This window comes from Chinchilla lanigera, unplaced genomic scaffold, assembly GCF_000276665.1.
Source record: "Chinchilla lanigera isolate Chin_1 unplaced genomic scaffold, ChiLan1.0 scaffold00149, whole genome shotgun sequence".
In the NCBI taxonomy this organism is placed as follows: Eukaryota; Metazoa; Chordata; class Mammalia; order Rodentia; family Chinchillidae; genus Chinchilla; species Chinchilla lanigera.
Genome location: NW_004955550.1, coordinates 2,084,818 through 2,100,354, shown reverse-complemented (window position 1 = coordinate 2,100,354; position 15,537 = coordinate 2,084,818). Strand labels below are relative to the sequence as shown.

Below are 15,537 nucleotides of genomic sequence, written 5' to 3'. Positions count from 1 at the left end.
GGAGAAACTGTATATTTGTTCCTATTTTTGTTTTCATCACGTTTACCTGAAGAGTTTCACAGTTTTGCTTTTCAGTCAGAAAATGGAGTGTTAAAGAGTGAGTCCAGCCACCTTAGAGTTGCAAACTTTGAAAAATCTTACTTGTAGCCAAGTGTGGTGATATACACCTATCATCCCAGCACTTGGGAGACTGAGGCAGGAGGATCATGGTGAGCTCGGGGCCAGCCTGGGCTACATAGTGAGTTCAAGGCCACCCTGGAGATTGCATAGCAAGACCCTGTCTCAAAAAAAGAAAAATCTCACGCAAAATATATTTTTGTGTTGTTTTCTTTGCCTTCCTATTTATCTTTAGCCTTCATAAAAAAAAACTTCTGTAATTAAAATTAGGGGAATTTACAGTTTAAGTGGTACGTTAGCTTAATGCCTCTTCAAACAAAGTGACCTGACAAAGAGCTATTTTAAATATTTATTCAAGAAGAGACTAGTTGGGGATATAGCTCAGCGGCACAGGTACCTGCCTGGCAAGCACAAGGTCCTGAGTTTGATTCCTGGTACAAAAAAAAAGAAGAGACTATTTGAACATTTTGCAGACTGCTGATGAAATTTGTTAAATACCCAAGTGATAATAGTCAGATGAAATAAAATAAAATACAAAAAAAAAAAGTGGAAAGATGTGTTTCTTCAGTAGTTCCATATTTGAGTGTTAGAAATATGTGTCACTGTGATTGCAGGTAGATATCAGTGCAGTTGTGGCATATACCATCGCCGTAAAGGAGGATGGGGAGCTCAACCTAATGAAGAAAGCAGCCAGTATCACCTCTGAGGTTTTCAACAAATTCTTCAAGGAAAGAGTCATGGAAATAGTTGATGCAGATGAGGTAACTGGAAAAGGGGGTCTTAGTGTCTCAGTGAAGTATAATAAGTACCTGCTGGGCAAGCTTTTTGTTGTTCATTCAGCTACTTTAAATTAAGACTAACGTTTAAGTCGATGATAATTGTGCCATCTGTCTTTCAAAGTAACTAAACCTACACTATGGGTCTTTGAGGTTACCCATTATTTTTACTTGAGCATCCTTGGCATAGCTGTGAGTTCCACACAGTTTGCCAAATTTCCTTTGCCTGTATTAGTACATAAACCATAAATTATATTAGGACATGATATCTTCAAGTAATGTCCACAGACCCCATATCCCCATCTCCCACCCTGTAGTAAGTGTTACTTTACGTCTCGTTACTCTTATAGAAAGTTCGACATAGCAAACTGGCCGAGTCTGTGGAAAAGGCCATTGAAGAGAAAAAGTACCTAGCTGGGGCAGACCCTTCTACTGTGGAAATGTGTTACCCTCCTATTATTCAAAGTGGTGGCAACTATAATCTCAAATTTAGTGTGGTGAGGTAAGTATGAGAATTACCTAATAAAAATCACCAAAAAACTCAAGAATATCCTAGGTATTGTGGCTTTTTTAACCTTTTTCTTTGACTTATCTGAGTAGTCTGCCAGCTATGTCTGTTACTACCCTTTTTCTTTGTACTGAGATCGAACCTAGGAACTCCCGCATGGTAAGACAAGTGTTCTACTACTGAGCATATCCAGCCCTTTGTTTTGTTTTTGAGACAGTGTCTCACTATGTGGTTAAACTTGGCCTTGAACTCACTATGTAGCCCAGACCAGACTCAAACTCACAGTCTTCCTGTTTCAGCCTCCCAAGTGCTGGGATTACATGCGTGCACCGACACGCCTGGCTTTCTTTTTTGCATGTAGTCTTACTAAGTTGGGCTAGCCTCAAACTTGCCATCCTTCTGCTCAGTCTATCAAATAGCTGGGATTACAGGTATCTGTCACCATGCCAGAATTATTTCTTATCATTTGAGTATAAGCATTTCCCAAATTATTAAAAACGCTAGAAAATACAAAATATGCTGAAAACAATTGAAACGGTATTAGATTTACTAAAAGGAGATTCTTCAAATTTTAGGAAGTACTATAAAGGATATGATTTGTTCTAGTGAGTCCGAAGAGACTAATTAAAAACCCACCATTGATAAGGGCTAGTGGATACATAACTTCCCCAGCTATGCTGTAGACCAGAATGGGTACAATTTATATCCTTCGCATTTTGAGAATACTGTACTCATTATCTCCTGGACTTTTAGTCCAAAAGTTTGGTCACAGATTTTTACTCCAGACCCTAAAACGGTTATTTAAAACATAAGTTAATGTCAGTATTCAGCCACAGCTCTGGGATATAGCAAAGCAAAACAGTGGTTGCAGGTTTTGTGTACCAGTGATACCAAGAACTTGTTAGCTTGGTAATGCAATGCTTTCTCCCTTTGTCTCCAGTGACAAGAACCACATGCATTTTGGGGCCATCACTTGTGCCATGGGCATTCGCTTCAAATCTTACTGTTCCAATCTTGTTCGCACCCTGATGGTTGACCCTTCTCAGGAAGTTCAAGAAAATTACAACTTCTTGCTCCAGCTTCAAGAGGAGCTGCTAAAGCAGTTAAGACATGGTGAGGTGCCTTAGAAAAGAAAGTTCAGAAATCACATAACAAAAATATCATTAGTGTTAATGTAAGTTTATATCCCTGAGACTTTCATACTAAAAATGGAGTAATAGTTTCCTAATCTTTAATTGTACCCGGATTTAAATATTAGATCTAGTTTTCTTTCAGATGTGAGTGGTCATTGTGGTTTACAATGATGTTTACAGAAGTCTGTGATTCTTTGGTATTCTTCAGTTTATAAAATCTGAGAATTAGTAGCTGTACCAACAGAACATGTAGCGCTAACCCTACATTAAGTAGATACCAAAGATGCCAAGAATTTCAGCATGAGAGGAGGATAAGTAGCAAGCCTCCTAAGTGAGAAACCACCTCCAAAGAAACCAAGGAACTTGACTCCACTTTTACCTTGGCCTCCACATTCCCAGCTGGCTCTATGAAACTTCTGTTTTAAACCATGTCACAAACCCACTCACACTTGTTGCCCAGAACTTTCTGTGTTCATCTGGATATTTTTTAATTGCTTCCAAGAAATCTTGTTGGAAATCATAGATATAGGTAGTTTAGTGAGCATAAAGTGCCCTTTCAGGCCTCCATATCTGGTATACTCTTGACATGTCCATTCCTAGCCTAGATCCTGGAACATCAGGGCTAATGTTCTAACATTTCACACATTTAGGACTGAATGAAACAGGCCTACTACTTAGGTCTGATTTTCAACATATGTAACAACTTTAATGTGATCCTGTTTGTCCAACAGTCATTCCACGGTGCTCCTGGGTCAGTGATTCTCCAGCTAAGTGGTGAAGAATGACTGGGCAGACCATATTTAACAATGGAAATTTCCAGTCCCTGTCATCTCTCACACTGCATTCTTTAGTTCACAGTTTGAGAAACACTGCTTTAGGGGATTTAATAGGTAAAAAAAAAATGCTGGGCATAGTGGCTCACACCTGTAATCCTAACACTTAGGAGGCTGAGGCAGGAGGATCGCTGTGAGTTCAAGGCCAGCCTGGACTACATAGCAAGTTGAAGGCCAGCCTGAACTACATAGTGAGACCCTGTCTCCAAAAAAAGATGTTTTTATTTCCAATGTAGCTTCTGAAGAATATTTTATAATGTCTCCTTTCTGTCTTGTTACTAGGTGTGAAGATCTGTGATGTGTATAATGCTCTCATGGATGTGGTTAAAAAGCAGAAGCCAGAATTGCTGAACAAAATTACCAAAAATCTAGGGTATGTTTTAGTGTGTATTGTCACTACGTGAGTTTTTATAACTGGCAACAGTTGATTGATTTTACCCATTTTTAGGGACTAGCAAACTTAACTACGCCAAGCTTGTGGTTTTATCAGAGAAAATGGGGGAAATTTAAATTCTCCCAGGTACATGGGGTAGAGATTTTTGTTAGCCAGTGTAGTGTTACAGCCAGTAACTATTCCAGGATCAGATTAGCTCACATTTGCAAATTAAATACTCTGAAATGGTTAATGTTTTATTTCAAGTTTTTATTTAATCCAATGTTTCTTAAATTTATTTGACCCTTACCGGACATGGTGGTACACACCTGTAATCCTAGCACTTGGGAGGCTGAGGCAAGAGGATCACCATGAGTTTGAGGCAAGCCTGGGCTACATAGTGAGTTCAAGCCCAGCCTGAACTTCAAATTGAGACCCTGTCTCAGAAAACAAAAAATTTATTTGATCCTGGAACATGGAGCAATACCTAATTACATGTTAAAGGACTGAGGACATTTTGAGAAACAAAACTCTAGGAGTCTCCTTAGATGAAAACTAGTGTGGAGTATGTTTGGGCAGTATTCTGCTCTTCTCTGATGATGCCACATTTAATGGATCTAATTATCAATGTTCCACTAAAAATTACTTCTCATAATTCAGTTATTACTGTTTTGGTAATAATACTCTTTAATAGTCTTGGTTAAATTGTTGATAGGAAAATCCCCAACTTGATTTCATGATAGATTAAAATTTAAACATTGGTAAATAAACTAAAATGAAGTTTTTCTCTGATAGATAATACATGAGATACTTTCAGTATGTATTTCAGTATGGCATTCTACAACTTACTTAGAAGCCGGTGACTATCTTTGAGTCCTCTTCTAACTGATCGGGAGGAACAAATCACTTTGGCGTGTTTGCCTGCTTTACTTAGAAACTGAAGTGAGGATTAGGGGTCTGCTTCCTTGGTAGGGTGCTGCCCTTGTCAACTCAAGGCCCTGGGTTCATTCCCTAGCCCCAGAGGAATACTGAAATGCTAATATACTTGATCCATGTTTGAGAAATTTTAACAGGTTGCTATGTCATTTCTTTCTTTTCAGATTTGGAATGGGAATTGAATTCCGTGAAGGCTCTCTGGTAATCAACAGTAAAAATCAGTACAAACTGAAGAAAGGTAAATTTTGCATGCATGTAGTAAGAAAATACTGTTTTGAGTAATACCCTTTAGCTTTGTCTCCTGTTTTGTATAAATCTTAGTGTTTTGCATCCTTTCATTACTAGACTGATCTTTGTTTGGCCACTTTAGGAATGGTTTTCAGCATCAATTTGGGATTCTCTGACCTGACTAACAAGGAAGGGAAAAAACCCGAGGAGAAAACTTACGCCCTATTCATTGGTGACACAGTGCTTGTGGATGAGGTACGTGTGTCCTCTTAACCCTTCCATGTTCATGAACTGACTTATGGTGCACATTTTTTTGGTTGTTTCTGGTTTTTTGGTTTTCTGAGACAGTCTCACTGTGCAGCCCAGACTGGCCTCAAATTTGTGGAGGTCCTCCTGCCTTCAGCTTCTTGAGTGCTGGGATTACAGGAATGAGCTGCCATGCTGCTGGAGCAGGTTTTTTTGTTTTTTGTTCTTGTCGTTGTTGTTTTGTCTTTTTGAGGCAAGGTCTCACTATGCAGTTCAAGCTAGCCTTGAGCTCACTTGGTAGCCCAGGCTGGTCTCGAACTTAAAACGATCCTCCTGCCTCAGCCTCCTGAGTGCTGGGATTACTGACATACACCACCACGCCTGACTGGTACAGATTTTAAACCTTGTGAGGTTTTTTTTCTTACCTTTGCTAGCTAAGACAAGTGGTGAATGAGCCTGAACTAATACAGCTAGGAATAGAAATCATGGCCCAGATACCAGAAATGATTAAAACCAAGCTGCTTGATAATGATAATATTTGGAACTAATTCTGACAACAAATTACTTAAAAATTTTTAGCCAGGACTTGCAGCACACACCTATAATCCCAGCACTTGAGAGGCTGGGGCAGGAAGATCATTTCAAGTTCAGGCCAGCTCTTGGCTATAATCGTGAATTCAAGTCTAGCTTGAACTACGTTCCTTGCTGTCTTGGTTACTTACTCTCATTGCCGAGACAAAATACCCAGTGCCCAAAATTAAGAAAGAAAAGTTTCATTTAGCTCACAGTTTGTGGAGTTTTCAGTCCATATTTGGCTGGCTCCAAGGCAGAATGGCACATGGCACAGGGCAACCGTTCATGTGGTAGAACACAGCAAAAGCAGCAAGAGCAAAAAAGGGAGAGGGGAAGCAGCCTGTTTCCCTCCCTTACACTGTATGCAAACTGCCCGCCCCAGGGCGGGTATAGCTCTCACACCCATAACTGCAGCATTGGACCACAAGTCAGTCATACACTCTGGAAGCTGCCCCATGACTGCAGGAGGCTTTGTGGGGACATCCAGACACAAACCATAACACTTGCCTCAACAAAAGAAAAATTAAGTGCCAGCTTTCCTAGGCTGTAGTTCATATATCATGTAATTCATTGACTTAAAATGTATGGTTTTTTAAATGTACAATTTAGTCATTTTGAATATATTTACAGTTGTGCAACCAACACCACAGTTTTAATTTTTGAGCCTGTATCACCTTAGAAAGAGACCCTGAAACCACAGATGGTCAATCTCCATTTTCTTCTTTCCCCTTCAGGTCCTCTAAGCTCAGGCAGCAGCTTTATGCCTCGAAAGATTTGCTTGTTTTGGACAGTTACATAAACGAAATCAGACAGTATGCAGTCTTTTTTGATTGCCCTCTTTCACTTAGAAGGAATTGATTTTTAATAACAGTGGCAAATATTTCAGTGATTTTAACCATAAGCTAAGCACTTTTACACAGTAACTCATTGCATCTTTACAGTTACCCTATGAGGTAGGTACTGTACTCTTCCTCACCCCATGCACAGTTAAAGGAACTGAAGGATGTAGAGAAGTAACCTGCCAAGTGTGGGAAAGTCACCGAGCCGGGTTTCAAATCCGCCTGTGTTCTTCACAATTGCCCTGAGGTTGCTTCCCAAATAATAGCTGTTTGTTTTGTTTTTTTTGTTTTGTTTTGTTTTGTTTTGTTTGGGGTTTTTTTTTGGTACTGGGAATTGAACCAAATTATAGTTCTTAATGAGGGATTTGGAAGATCAAAACTGTGTTATTTAATGTCAAATGCTGTATTTTAGAATCCGGAGGATGCCAAGCATCACCCAGCTTTTTAGTAGATTTGAAAGTGAAAGTGCTGCCTTGAAGTTGATATCTGAATTCTCCATTTTGTTCTAGGATGGCCCAGCTACAGTTCTTACTTCTGTGAAGAAGAAAGTAAAGAATGTGGGGATTTTCCTAAAGGTAGGGCGAAGATAAATGAACACTGTAGGAATTTCAGTACAATAAAGAAGTTAAACAAGATTAAAAAGCTACATTTGATTTTTTCTTTTTGTTACGACCTTTTTCCACAGAATGAAGATGAAGAAGAGGAGGAAGAGGAGAAAGATGAAGCAGAAGACCTTCTGGGCAGAGGTTCTCGGGCGGCATTACTTACAGAAAGAACTCGAGTAAGTTTACTGTTGTTTTAGATTGCTGCATCGTATGATGCCTGTGTTTCTTAAATTTTGGGAACATGGAAACAGACATTCAGTAATGTAAAAAATAAGCTAGTTGGCACATGCTTGTAATCCCAGAACTCTGAAAGGCAAAACAGAAGCATCATAAGTTTGAGCCCAGTCTGGACAAATTAGTGAGAACTTGGGTTCTCCCTTCCGTAGAACGAGATGACTGCAGAGGAGAAACGAAGAGCACATCAGAAAGAACTGGCAGCTCAGCTCAATGAGGAAGCCAAGAGGCGGCTGACCGAACAGAAGGGAGAGCAGCAGATTCAGAAGTAAGAGTTCACGTTGAACAGTCAGAATGCTGCAGGGTTATTGTGTGGCAGCAGACATTTCTCAAGTTTTTTAAAATCTCGTTCCAGGGCTCGCAAATCTAATGTGTCCTATAAAAACCCATCTCTGATGCCTAAGGAGCCACATATTCGGGAAATGAAGATCTATATTGATAAGAAGTATGAGACTGTAATAATGCCAGTGTTTGGCATTGCAACGCCTTTTCACATCGCCACCATCAAGGTACTAATTCTTGCTGCATCAGGTTTTTTCCAAACTGTGTCTTATCTACTAGTTGTGCTTACCGGAAGCACTCTGTGTCCTCTCCCTCTCTCTCCCCGACTCTGCTTCTTCACAGCTCACTGCCTTTCTTCTTGCTCCCTTATCCCCTGTCATTTTCTTTCTGCTTTTCCCTTTGTAAAAAGCCAGTGTACAAACAAAATTTGCACAGCCTTTTTAGAATTTTATTTAAGCATTTATTAACCTGTAGTATGCATGGCACCAGAGACTTTTAAGAATTCAGGGGCTGAGGATTTAGCTCAGTGGCACAGTGCCTGCCTGGCAAACTCAAGGTCCTGAGTTTGATTCCTGGTACAAAAAAAAGAAAAAGCAGTGTTTTTTTTCTTTTTTCCTTCAGTACCAGGGATTGAATCCAAGTTCTTTGTACTAAAATACATCCTCAACATTTTTTTTTTTTAAGACAATTGCTGGGCACAATAGCAGAAGTCTATAATCCCAGTGCTTAGGAGGGTGAGGATCGCCAAAAGTTCAGGATCAACCTGAACTACATAGTGAAATCTTACCTCAAAAAAATCCAAAAATAAATAAATTTTGAAATAGTGTCTCACTAAGTGATTAAGTTGCCCAAGCTACATTTGAACTTGCTGTCTTCCTGCTTCAGCCTCCCAGAGTGCTGGGATTATAGATGTGCAACAACCATAACCCAGCTAATTCGGTGATGCTTGGGCCAGGGATGTAGGTCAGTGAAAGAGCATTTGACTAGCATGCACTAGGTCCTGGATTCCAACCCAAGCCAAAGGGGTGGGAGGTTTTATTGGTTCTTCTGGGAAACAGACATTCAGTAATGTAAAAAATAAGCTAGTTGGCACATGCTTGTAATCCCAGCACTCTGAAAGGCAAAACAGAAGCATCATAAGTTTGAGCCCAGTCTGGACAAATTAGTGAGACACTGTCTCAAAATTTAAAAAACAGTTGGGAATGCAGCTCAGTGCAAAGACCTGCGTGCAGTCCCAGGTACCGTGAATAAGTACATGTTACAATGGGCTAAGCCAGGGATGGTAGCACATACACCTATGGTCCCAGCTACTTAGGAGGCTGAAGCAGAAGGATTGAGAGTTCAAGGCCAGCTTGGGCAACTTAGAGAGACCATGTCTCACAATTAAAAACAACAAAAATACAAAAATGGCTAGGGGGCGGAGCTCAGTGGTAGAGCACTTAGCTCACATATGAGTGTTGAGACCCTGATTTCAATCCCTAATACCACACATATGCACAGAGCTAAATATATTTATTAGATGTAGATTAAGGTTTACATTGTAAATTCTTACCAAAAAAAAAAAAATCAGCCCATAACTCCTAACTTAATTTTTGCATGTCTGTAACTACGATCTAGGGAAAAAACTTTTATTGTTTTTGTTCTTTTCTCTCTCTCTTTGAATAGAATATAAGTATGTCTGTAGAAGGAGATTATACTTACTTGCGAATCAACTTCTATTGCCCAGGCAGTGCTCTGGGCAGGAACGAAGGCAACATCTTCCCTAATCCTGAAGCCACTTTTGTCAAGGAAATGTGAGTCCCCAGGAAAACAGCCATCCCCAAATCCCTGCTGGCTGGTGTGGTAATCTCAGGAACATTTCATACCCTGCATTCTGTCCTCCCCTGCGTAGGTAACACCAAAGCTTCATTAGGGGCCCATCAGGGGATTGTTTTGCTGACTTTCTACTATTTTTGAGGATGGACCCTGATTTAGAATCCTCATGAGAATATTTTATATATATTACACATATTTTCCGAAAGAATCCTCAAATAAAATGTGTGTCACTTGGATTCTGTTCCTTCGTGATGTGGAACGGGATGGAATTAGGGATGTTATGCAAGAATTGAAAAATAAGTGTGATTTCGTTCAACCCCAGTGGGTTAGCTGTGATCTCCATTTAGTAGTAAAGGAAAGGGAATTCTTTTTGGCTTTTCAGGTTTTCTTGCTGTTCGGTGTTACATTTTTCTCTTAAGAGACTGTAAGCTAGTTACAAAATACAGTACTGGGTAGAGGTTACCAGGTCAGATAAATACACTGTTACTAACATTTCCCCTTTTCTGCAGTACATACCGAGCCTCAAATATGAAAGCACCTGGAGAACAGACAGTACCAGCCTTGAACCTTCAGAATGCTTTCCGAATTATAAAAGAAGTACAGAAACGTTACAAGACTCGGGAAGCAGAAGAGAAAGAAAAGGAGGTGAGCCTTGAACACGGACACGTCACATTTATTGGAAAAGGACATGTGTTTTGGGGAACAGGTGGAAGAAACATGAGGATTCATATTAATTTTCATACCACTTAGGGCATCGTGAAACAAGACTCGCTGGTGATCAACCTAAACAGGAGCAATCCCAAGTTGAAAGATCTGTACATCCGCCCCAACATTGCCCAGAAGAGGATGCAAGGCTCCCTGGAGGCCCATGTCAATGGTGTGTACAAGTGCTGCCGTGCACCTCAGCACGTTTGCAGGAAGAGCAGGTCAGATAATGCAGTGTGACAGCGGCAGGAATGCATCTCCAATGTTGCTGTTCGGCCAGAAGAAAAGAATGCTTTGTGCAGTTGTTGGTGTTCCTTGTGCTCTGTTCAGATCAGTCAGAGGGAATGCGGTGCCTCTTAATGTAGCCTGACGACACTGCCTGATTCTTTTCCCCAGGTTTCCGCTTCACTTCTGTTCGAGGAGACAAAGTGGATATTTTGTACAATAATATTAAACATGCTTTGTTCCAGCCCTGTGATGGAGAAATGATTATTGTCTTGCACTTTCACCTTAAGGTACAGCCTTCTATTTAGCTATGTTTTAGCTATATGGCTCAGTGGCACAAGTGCCTGCCTGGCAAGCGCAAGGTCCTGAGTTCTGTTCTCGGTACAAAAAGAACAAACAGGAAAAAACCGAAATAATTAGGAGTTCTTGGGGAAAATGCTTAATTTTTTTTAACTCCTTTTTTTCTTTTTCTTTTCTTTCTTTTTTTTTGGTCTTTTTGAGACAGTGTCACACTATGCAGTTCAGGCTGGCCTTGAGCTCACTTTGAAGCCTAGGCTGGTCTCGAACACACAACAGTCCTCCTGCTTTAGCCTCCTGAGTGCTGGGATTACAGGTGTGCACCACCACGCCTGGCCTAACTTATAGTGATTAAAAAACAAATTGTCACACAAGATCATCGAGAGATTTGAATGTGTATATAAAGTCCACAGCACCTGGCATCTAGAAGGGGCTAAGCATGTTTGTCATTTCATATGGAATGTAATAACCAAAACTTAAAAGATCTTCCAGATTTCTTTTCCTGAAATTGAGGTTTTGCTTTAGTCAAAACTTATAACCAATATATTTTCCTATGTTTGTAGAGGCCCAAATTTTGATCACTGCATTTCCAATATAGGGAGTTTTATGTTTTTGAGTTGTGTTTCTCATGTCTTGCCTCTTTCTGTGTTATTTGGCCTAAGCCTTCTGATGTCGTTCTTGTTCTTCCTGCTTATGCCATCAGAATGCCATTATGTTTGGGAAGAAGCGACACACGGACGTGCAGTTCTACACAGAAGTGGGGGAGATCACCACAGACTTGGGGAAACACCAGCACATGCATGACCGAGATGACCTCTATGCTGAGCAGGTCTGTGGCATTCAGTGTTGTCTCTGCAGTGCAGTGAGGTAGGGGAGGTCCGGATCTGAGCTCAGGAATTACATTTCATAAAAACTCACCTCTGTGCAGAGCAATTTAAATATCTGCTGAACTGGTAGAGTGTGGTAGACTTAGGTTATGGATTCACCTTGACAGTTAAGGGATTGATGTCCTTCAGTGACATGGATATATTTGTTTTTGTTTTTGTTTTTGTTTTTTTCTGGTCCCGGGAATTGAACTAACAACCTTGCGCTTGCCAGGCAGGCGCTGTGCCGCTGAGCTAAATCCCCAGCCCCCAACATGGACTAATTTGCATAAACATTTGTTTCATAATTAAGAGAAGTAAAGAATACAAAAGCACTTCAGTCTCTCAGAGGAGGTACTATTATTAACAAGTACTGTGAAGGTTGTAATTATTTTTTCTCCTACAGATGGAACGAGAAATGAGGCACAAACTGAAAACCGCCTTTAAGAATTTCATTGAGAAAGTAGAGGCTCTCACAAAGGAGGAGCTGGAATTTGAAGTGCCTTTTCGGGACTTGGGGTAACAAAGTCTTCTTCCTTTCAGCCTACAGTTTCTTTCTCCTCTGCACTTAGGAAAGTGAATTTTTTTTTTCAATAATAAGGGAACGTATCCTTTTTGTCCTATGATTATTAACATTTGAGGCTCCACTCAATCTTAAAATTGGTAAGAGTTTGTGTGAGTGGCTGAGACTGAGAGGCTTCCTCTGGACGTGAGTCTGCAGGGGAAGAGGGCGGCAGTGCCACCTGTGATGAGCCCACTCCTCTGTTCTTACCCTTTCAGATTTAATGGCGCTCCCTACAGGAGTACCTGCCTCCTCCAGCCCACTAGTAGTGCGCTGGTCAATGCTACAGAATGGGTGAGTATTTCTTGGCCTCTTTTATTAATTTTTATTTATTCTTTTTATTCTATGGTACGAGGGATTAAACTCAGAGACTGACTAAGTACATGCTCTTGACACTGAGCCGTACCCTACAGTAGGCCTCTTGCTTCCTGCTGAGAAAGAAAATTGTTAGAAAAAAGAAAGCAGAAGGGTTGGTATCTTGCTTCTAATTATTCTGATTGTCATTTTGATACTCATTGAACAGCCAGGTGTGGTGGCACACACCAGTAATCTCAGCACTCAGGAGACTGATGCAGGAGGCTTGCCATGAGTTCAAGGCCAGCCTGGACTACCTTGTGAGACCCTGTCTCAAAAAAAAAAAAGAACAAATACTTCTTTAGAAATCTAGTTCTTTTTTCAAAAATAATTTTTTCACGTAGTTTCCTTTAATATATTCCCCTTGAAGGATTTTGATCTCACAGATCATTTTATTGGGGTGCTTAGCATTTCACACTGCTTTAGTTTTTCAAAAACACCAAAAAATGGCTTAGTCTTTTGTGTTATAATTTAAATCCTGAAAGTATTTTTTTTTTTCTTTTTTTTTTTGTTGTTGTTTTTCCTCCGGTACCGGGAATTGAACTCATGGCCTTGTGCTTGCCAGGCAGGCACTGTGCCGCTGAGCTAAATCCCCAGCCCCTAAATCCTGAAAGTATTTGAAAGGAAGTAGTTCTGCGATAAGGTTAATGATCCAGTTCTATCTGACAGCCACCTTTTGTGGTGACATTGGATGAAGTGGAGCTGATCCATTTTGAGAGAGTCCAATTTCATCTGAAGAACTTTGATATGGTGATTGTCTACAAAGACTACAGCAAGAAAGTGACAATGATCAATGCCATTCCAGTAGCCTCTCTGGACCCTATCAAGGAATGGTTGAAGTAAGTAAATCTCTCTAGCTTCTAATTTACTCTGCAAGCCCGTTATGAAAGACCTTAAGTGTGGTATCTTACACTTTAATCCCTTGATGGTTCCGTGTGATGGCTGTGCTTGTAGAGCTGCTACTTAGGAAAGTGACAGAGGAGGAGCACTTGGCACAGGAGCTTGGGGTCAGCCCAAGCAACAGATCAAGTCCTGTCCCTTAAAAAAGAAAGACGGACTCAGGTGACAGGAAGGTCATGAGTTCAAGGGCAGCCTAGACTACATGTGAGATCTAGTCTCAAAAAACAAAAATTGGAGGAATTAAATAAGGGGTTTCATTTTTTTCCTGAATACCAGATAATGGTTTATGAATACTTAAGATGGAGAAAAATCAGAAAGTTCTTTTGTGTCTACTTGATACATATATAAGATCTGTACATGTGTATAATAATTTGTTTGTGAAAAGGAGGTGGCCTATTCCTCAGTAGTTTTGTTTTTACTGAAAGATGAAAAAATTTGTTTATGTAAGAATACAAAGCCAGATAAGATGTTTGTAACCTCTGCACCCAGGGGACTGACACAGGAGGACCACTGAGAATTCAAGGCCAGTCTGAGGTATATTGTAAGTCCAAAGCCAACCTGGAATGTGTTTAGGAAAACCCTACCCCCCTTCAATGCAGTTTATTTAAAATATATTTTAAATTTATTTATTTATTTATTTATTTACTTAAACTCCAATGAATGCAGTTTCTCATGAAAGTACCAGAACCCAATTAGCAGCAAGTATTGCTCTGTAAGTGATGGTTTCAGTGACCACGAATCAGATTGGCTCTGCTCTTCCTCTTCATTGTCTGGGAGCGGGCAGGGATGTAAATATAAATCTTTATAGAGAGATAAAAACTGTATAGAAATAATGATTCCCATAAGGATTTTCCTAAGAAATACATGCAAACAATTGAGGATCAGAAATGGTTTTTTGGGTTTTTTGTTAGTTTTTTTTTTGTTTGTTTGTTTGTTTTTTGCAGCACCAGGGATCGAACTCATGACCTTGTGCTTGCCAGGCAGGTGCTTATGCCACTGAGCTATATCCCCAGCACTGAGGATCAGAAATATTATATATAAATACATACAACCTTTAAATCAGCTTTCATGGGCCCAATTTACATGTAATAAATTTCACCAACTTAGAAAATGAGTTTTAGTGAATATACACAATCTGATGTCCACTATCACAGGACATAGGATGTTTCTGTCAGTCTGAAAGCTCCTTATACCCTCTGGAGTCAGTCCCTTTCCTCATCACTGATTTCTGTCACTGCACAGTTTGCCTTGTCTTGAATTTTACATGTGAAGTTACATATATGTAATCTTTTGTGTCTTGCCTTCTTCACTTAACATGCTTTTGAAATCCCTGCAACATGTACATTAGTGCTGCATTCCCTTTGACTCTGCAGTAGCAGTCCATTGTGTGGGTAGTCCACCCTTGACCAGTTTCCCAGTTAGTGAACATTTGGGGTATTTCTGTTTGGGCTATGGCTATCATGAATGGCTTCTATAAACTGTGCAGACAGGTCTTTGTATAGCTGTATGGTCTTTTCCTTTAGGTGATTGACTGGAATTGTGTGGCCATAGTCTTATGGGTGTGTGTGTGTGTGTATTTGAGACAGGGCTTCACTATGTAGTCTAGGCTGGCTTTGAACTCACAGTGATGCTCCTGCCTCAGTTTCCCAGTTAAGTGCATATTTAAGAAATTGCCAAGCCATTTTGCAGTGTGGCTGGTAAATTGGCAATGTTAACAATCAGTCCTGTTTCTCTCCAACACTTAGTGGTGTCAGTCTTTTTATGGTGTATTCAGGGTGTACCACAAAGTCTTGTGATTTCAGTTTTCATTTATGTGATGGCAAATGCTGTTGAGTATCATTTCATATGCTTATGTCCCATTCTTTGATGAAATATCTATTCATATCTCTTGCCTGTTTTTAAAATTAGAGTGCTAAGCCCGGCATGGTGGCGCATGCCTGTAATCCAAGCACTCAGGAGGCTGAGGCAGGAGGATCATTGCTAGTTCAAGACCATCCTGCGCTACAAAGTGAGCTCAAGGCCAGCCTGAACTGCATAGTGAGACCCTGTCTCAAAAAAAATAAAATAAAATAAAATTTACAATAAAATAAGAGCGCTTGTTAATAGTTTTACAGATTTGTTAAGCTGGATAAG

The 15,537-nt window shown here is 40.2% G+C and overlaps 1 protein-coding gene across 2 annotated transcripts in view; it reads left to right on the top strand.

The window, feature by feature from the left end:
* Supt16h (suppressor of Ty 16 homolog (S. cerevisiae)) overlaps positions 1-15,537 on the top strand; it is a 39,989-nt gene that overhangs the window by 14,280 nt on the left and 10,172 nt on the right. For both annotated transcript variants that reach the window (XM_005412116.2, XM_013508580.1), the window contains 18 exons: positions 732-878; positions 1,244-1,395; positions 2,342-2,514; positions 3,650-3,740; positions 4,841-4,914; positions 5,047-5,159; positions 7,072-7,137; positions 7,248-7,343; positions 7,554-7,669; positions 7,757-7,910; positions 9,349-9,476; positions 10,008-10,143; positions 10,249-10,375; positions 10,600-10,718; positions 11,429-11,554; positions 11,995-12,107; positions 12,369-12,444; positions 13,174-13,343. In XM_005412116.2, coding sequence (XP_005412173.1) covers positions 732-878; positions 1,244-1,395; positions 2,342-2,514; positions 3,650-3,740; positions 4,841-4,914; positions 5,047-5,159; positions 7,072-7,137; positions 7,248-7,343; positions 7,554-7,669; positions 7,757-7,910; positions 9,349-9,476; positions 10,008-10,143; positions 10,249-10,375; positions 10,600-10,718; positions 11,429-11,554; positions 11,995-12,107; positions 12,369-12,444; positions 13,174-13,343 — 2,177 coding nt within the window. The remainder of the gene's footprint in view (positions 1-731; positions 879-1,243; positions 1,396-2,341; positions 2,515-3,649; positions 3,741-4,840; positions 4,915-5,046; positions 5,160-7,071; positions 7,138-7,247; positions 7,344-7,553; positions 7,670-7,756; positions 7,911-9,348; positions 9,477-10,007; positions 10,144-10,248; positions 10,376-10,599; positions 10,719-11,428; positions 11,555-11,994; positions 12,108-12,368; positions 12,445-13,173; positions 13,344-15,537) is intronic.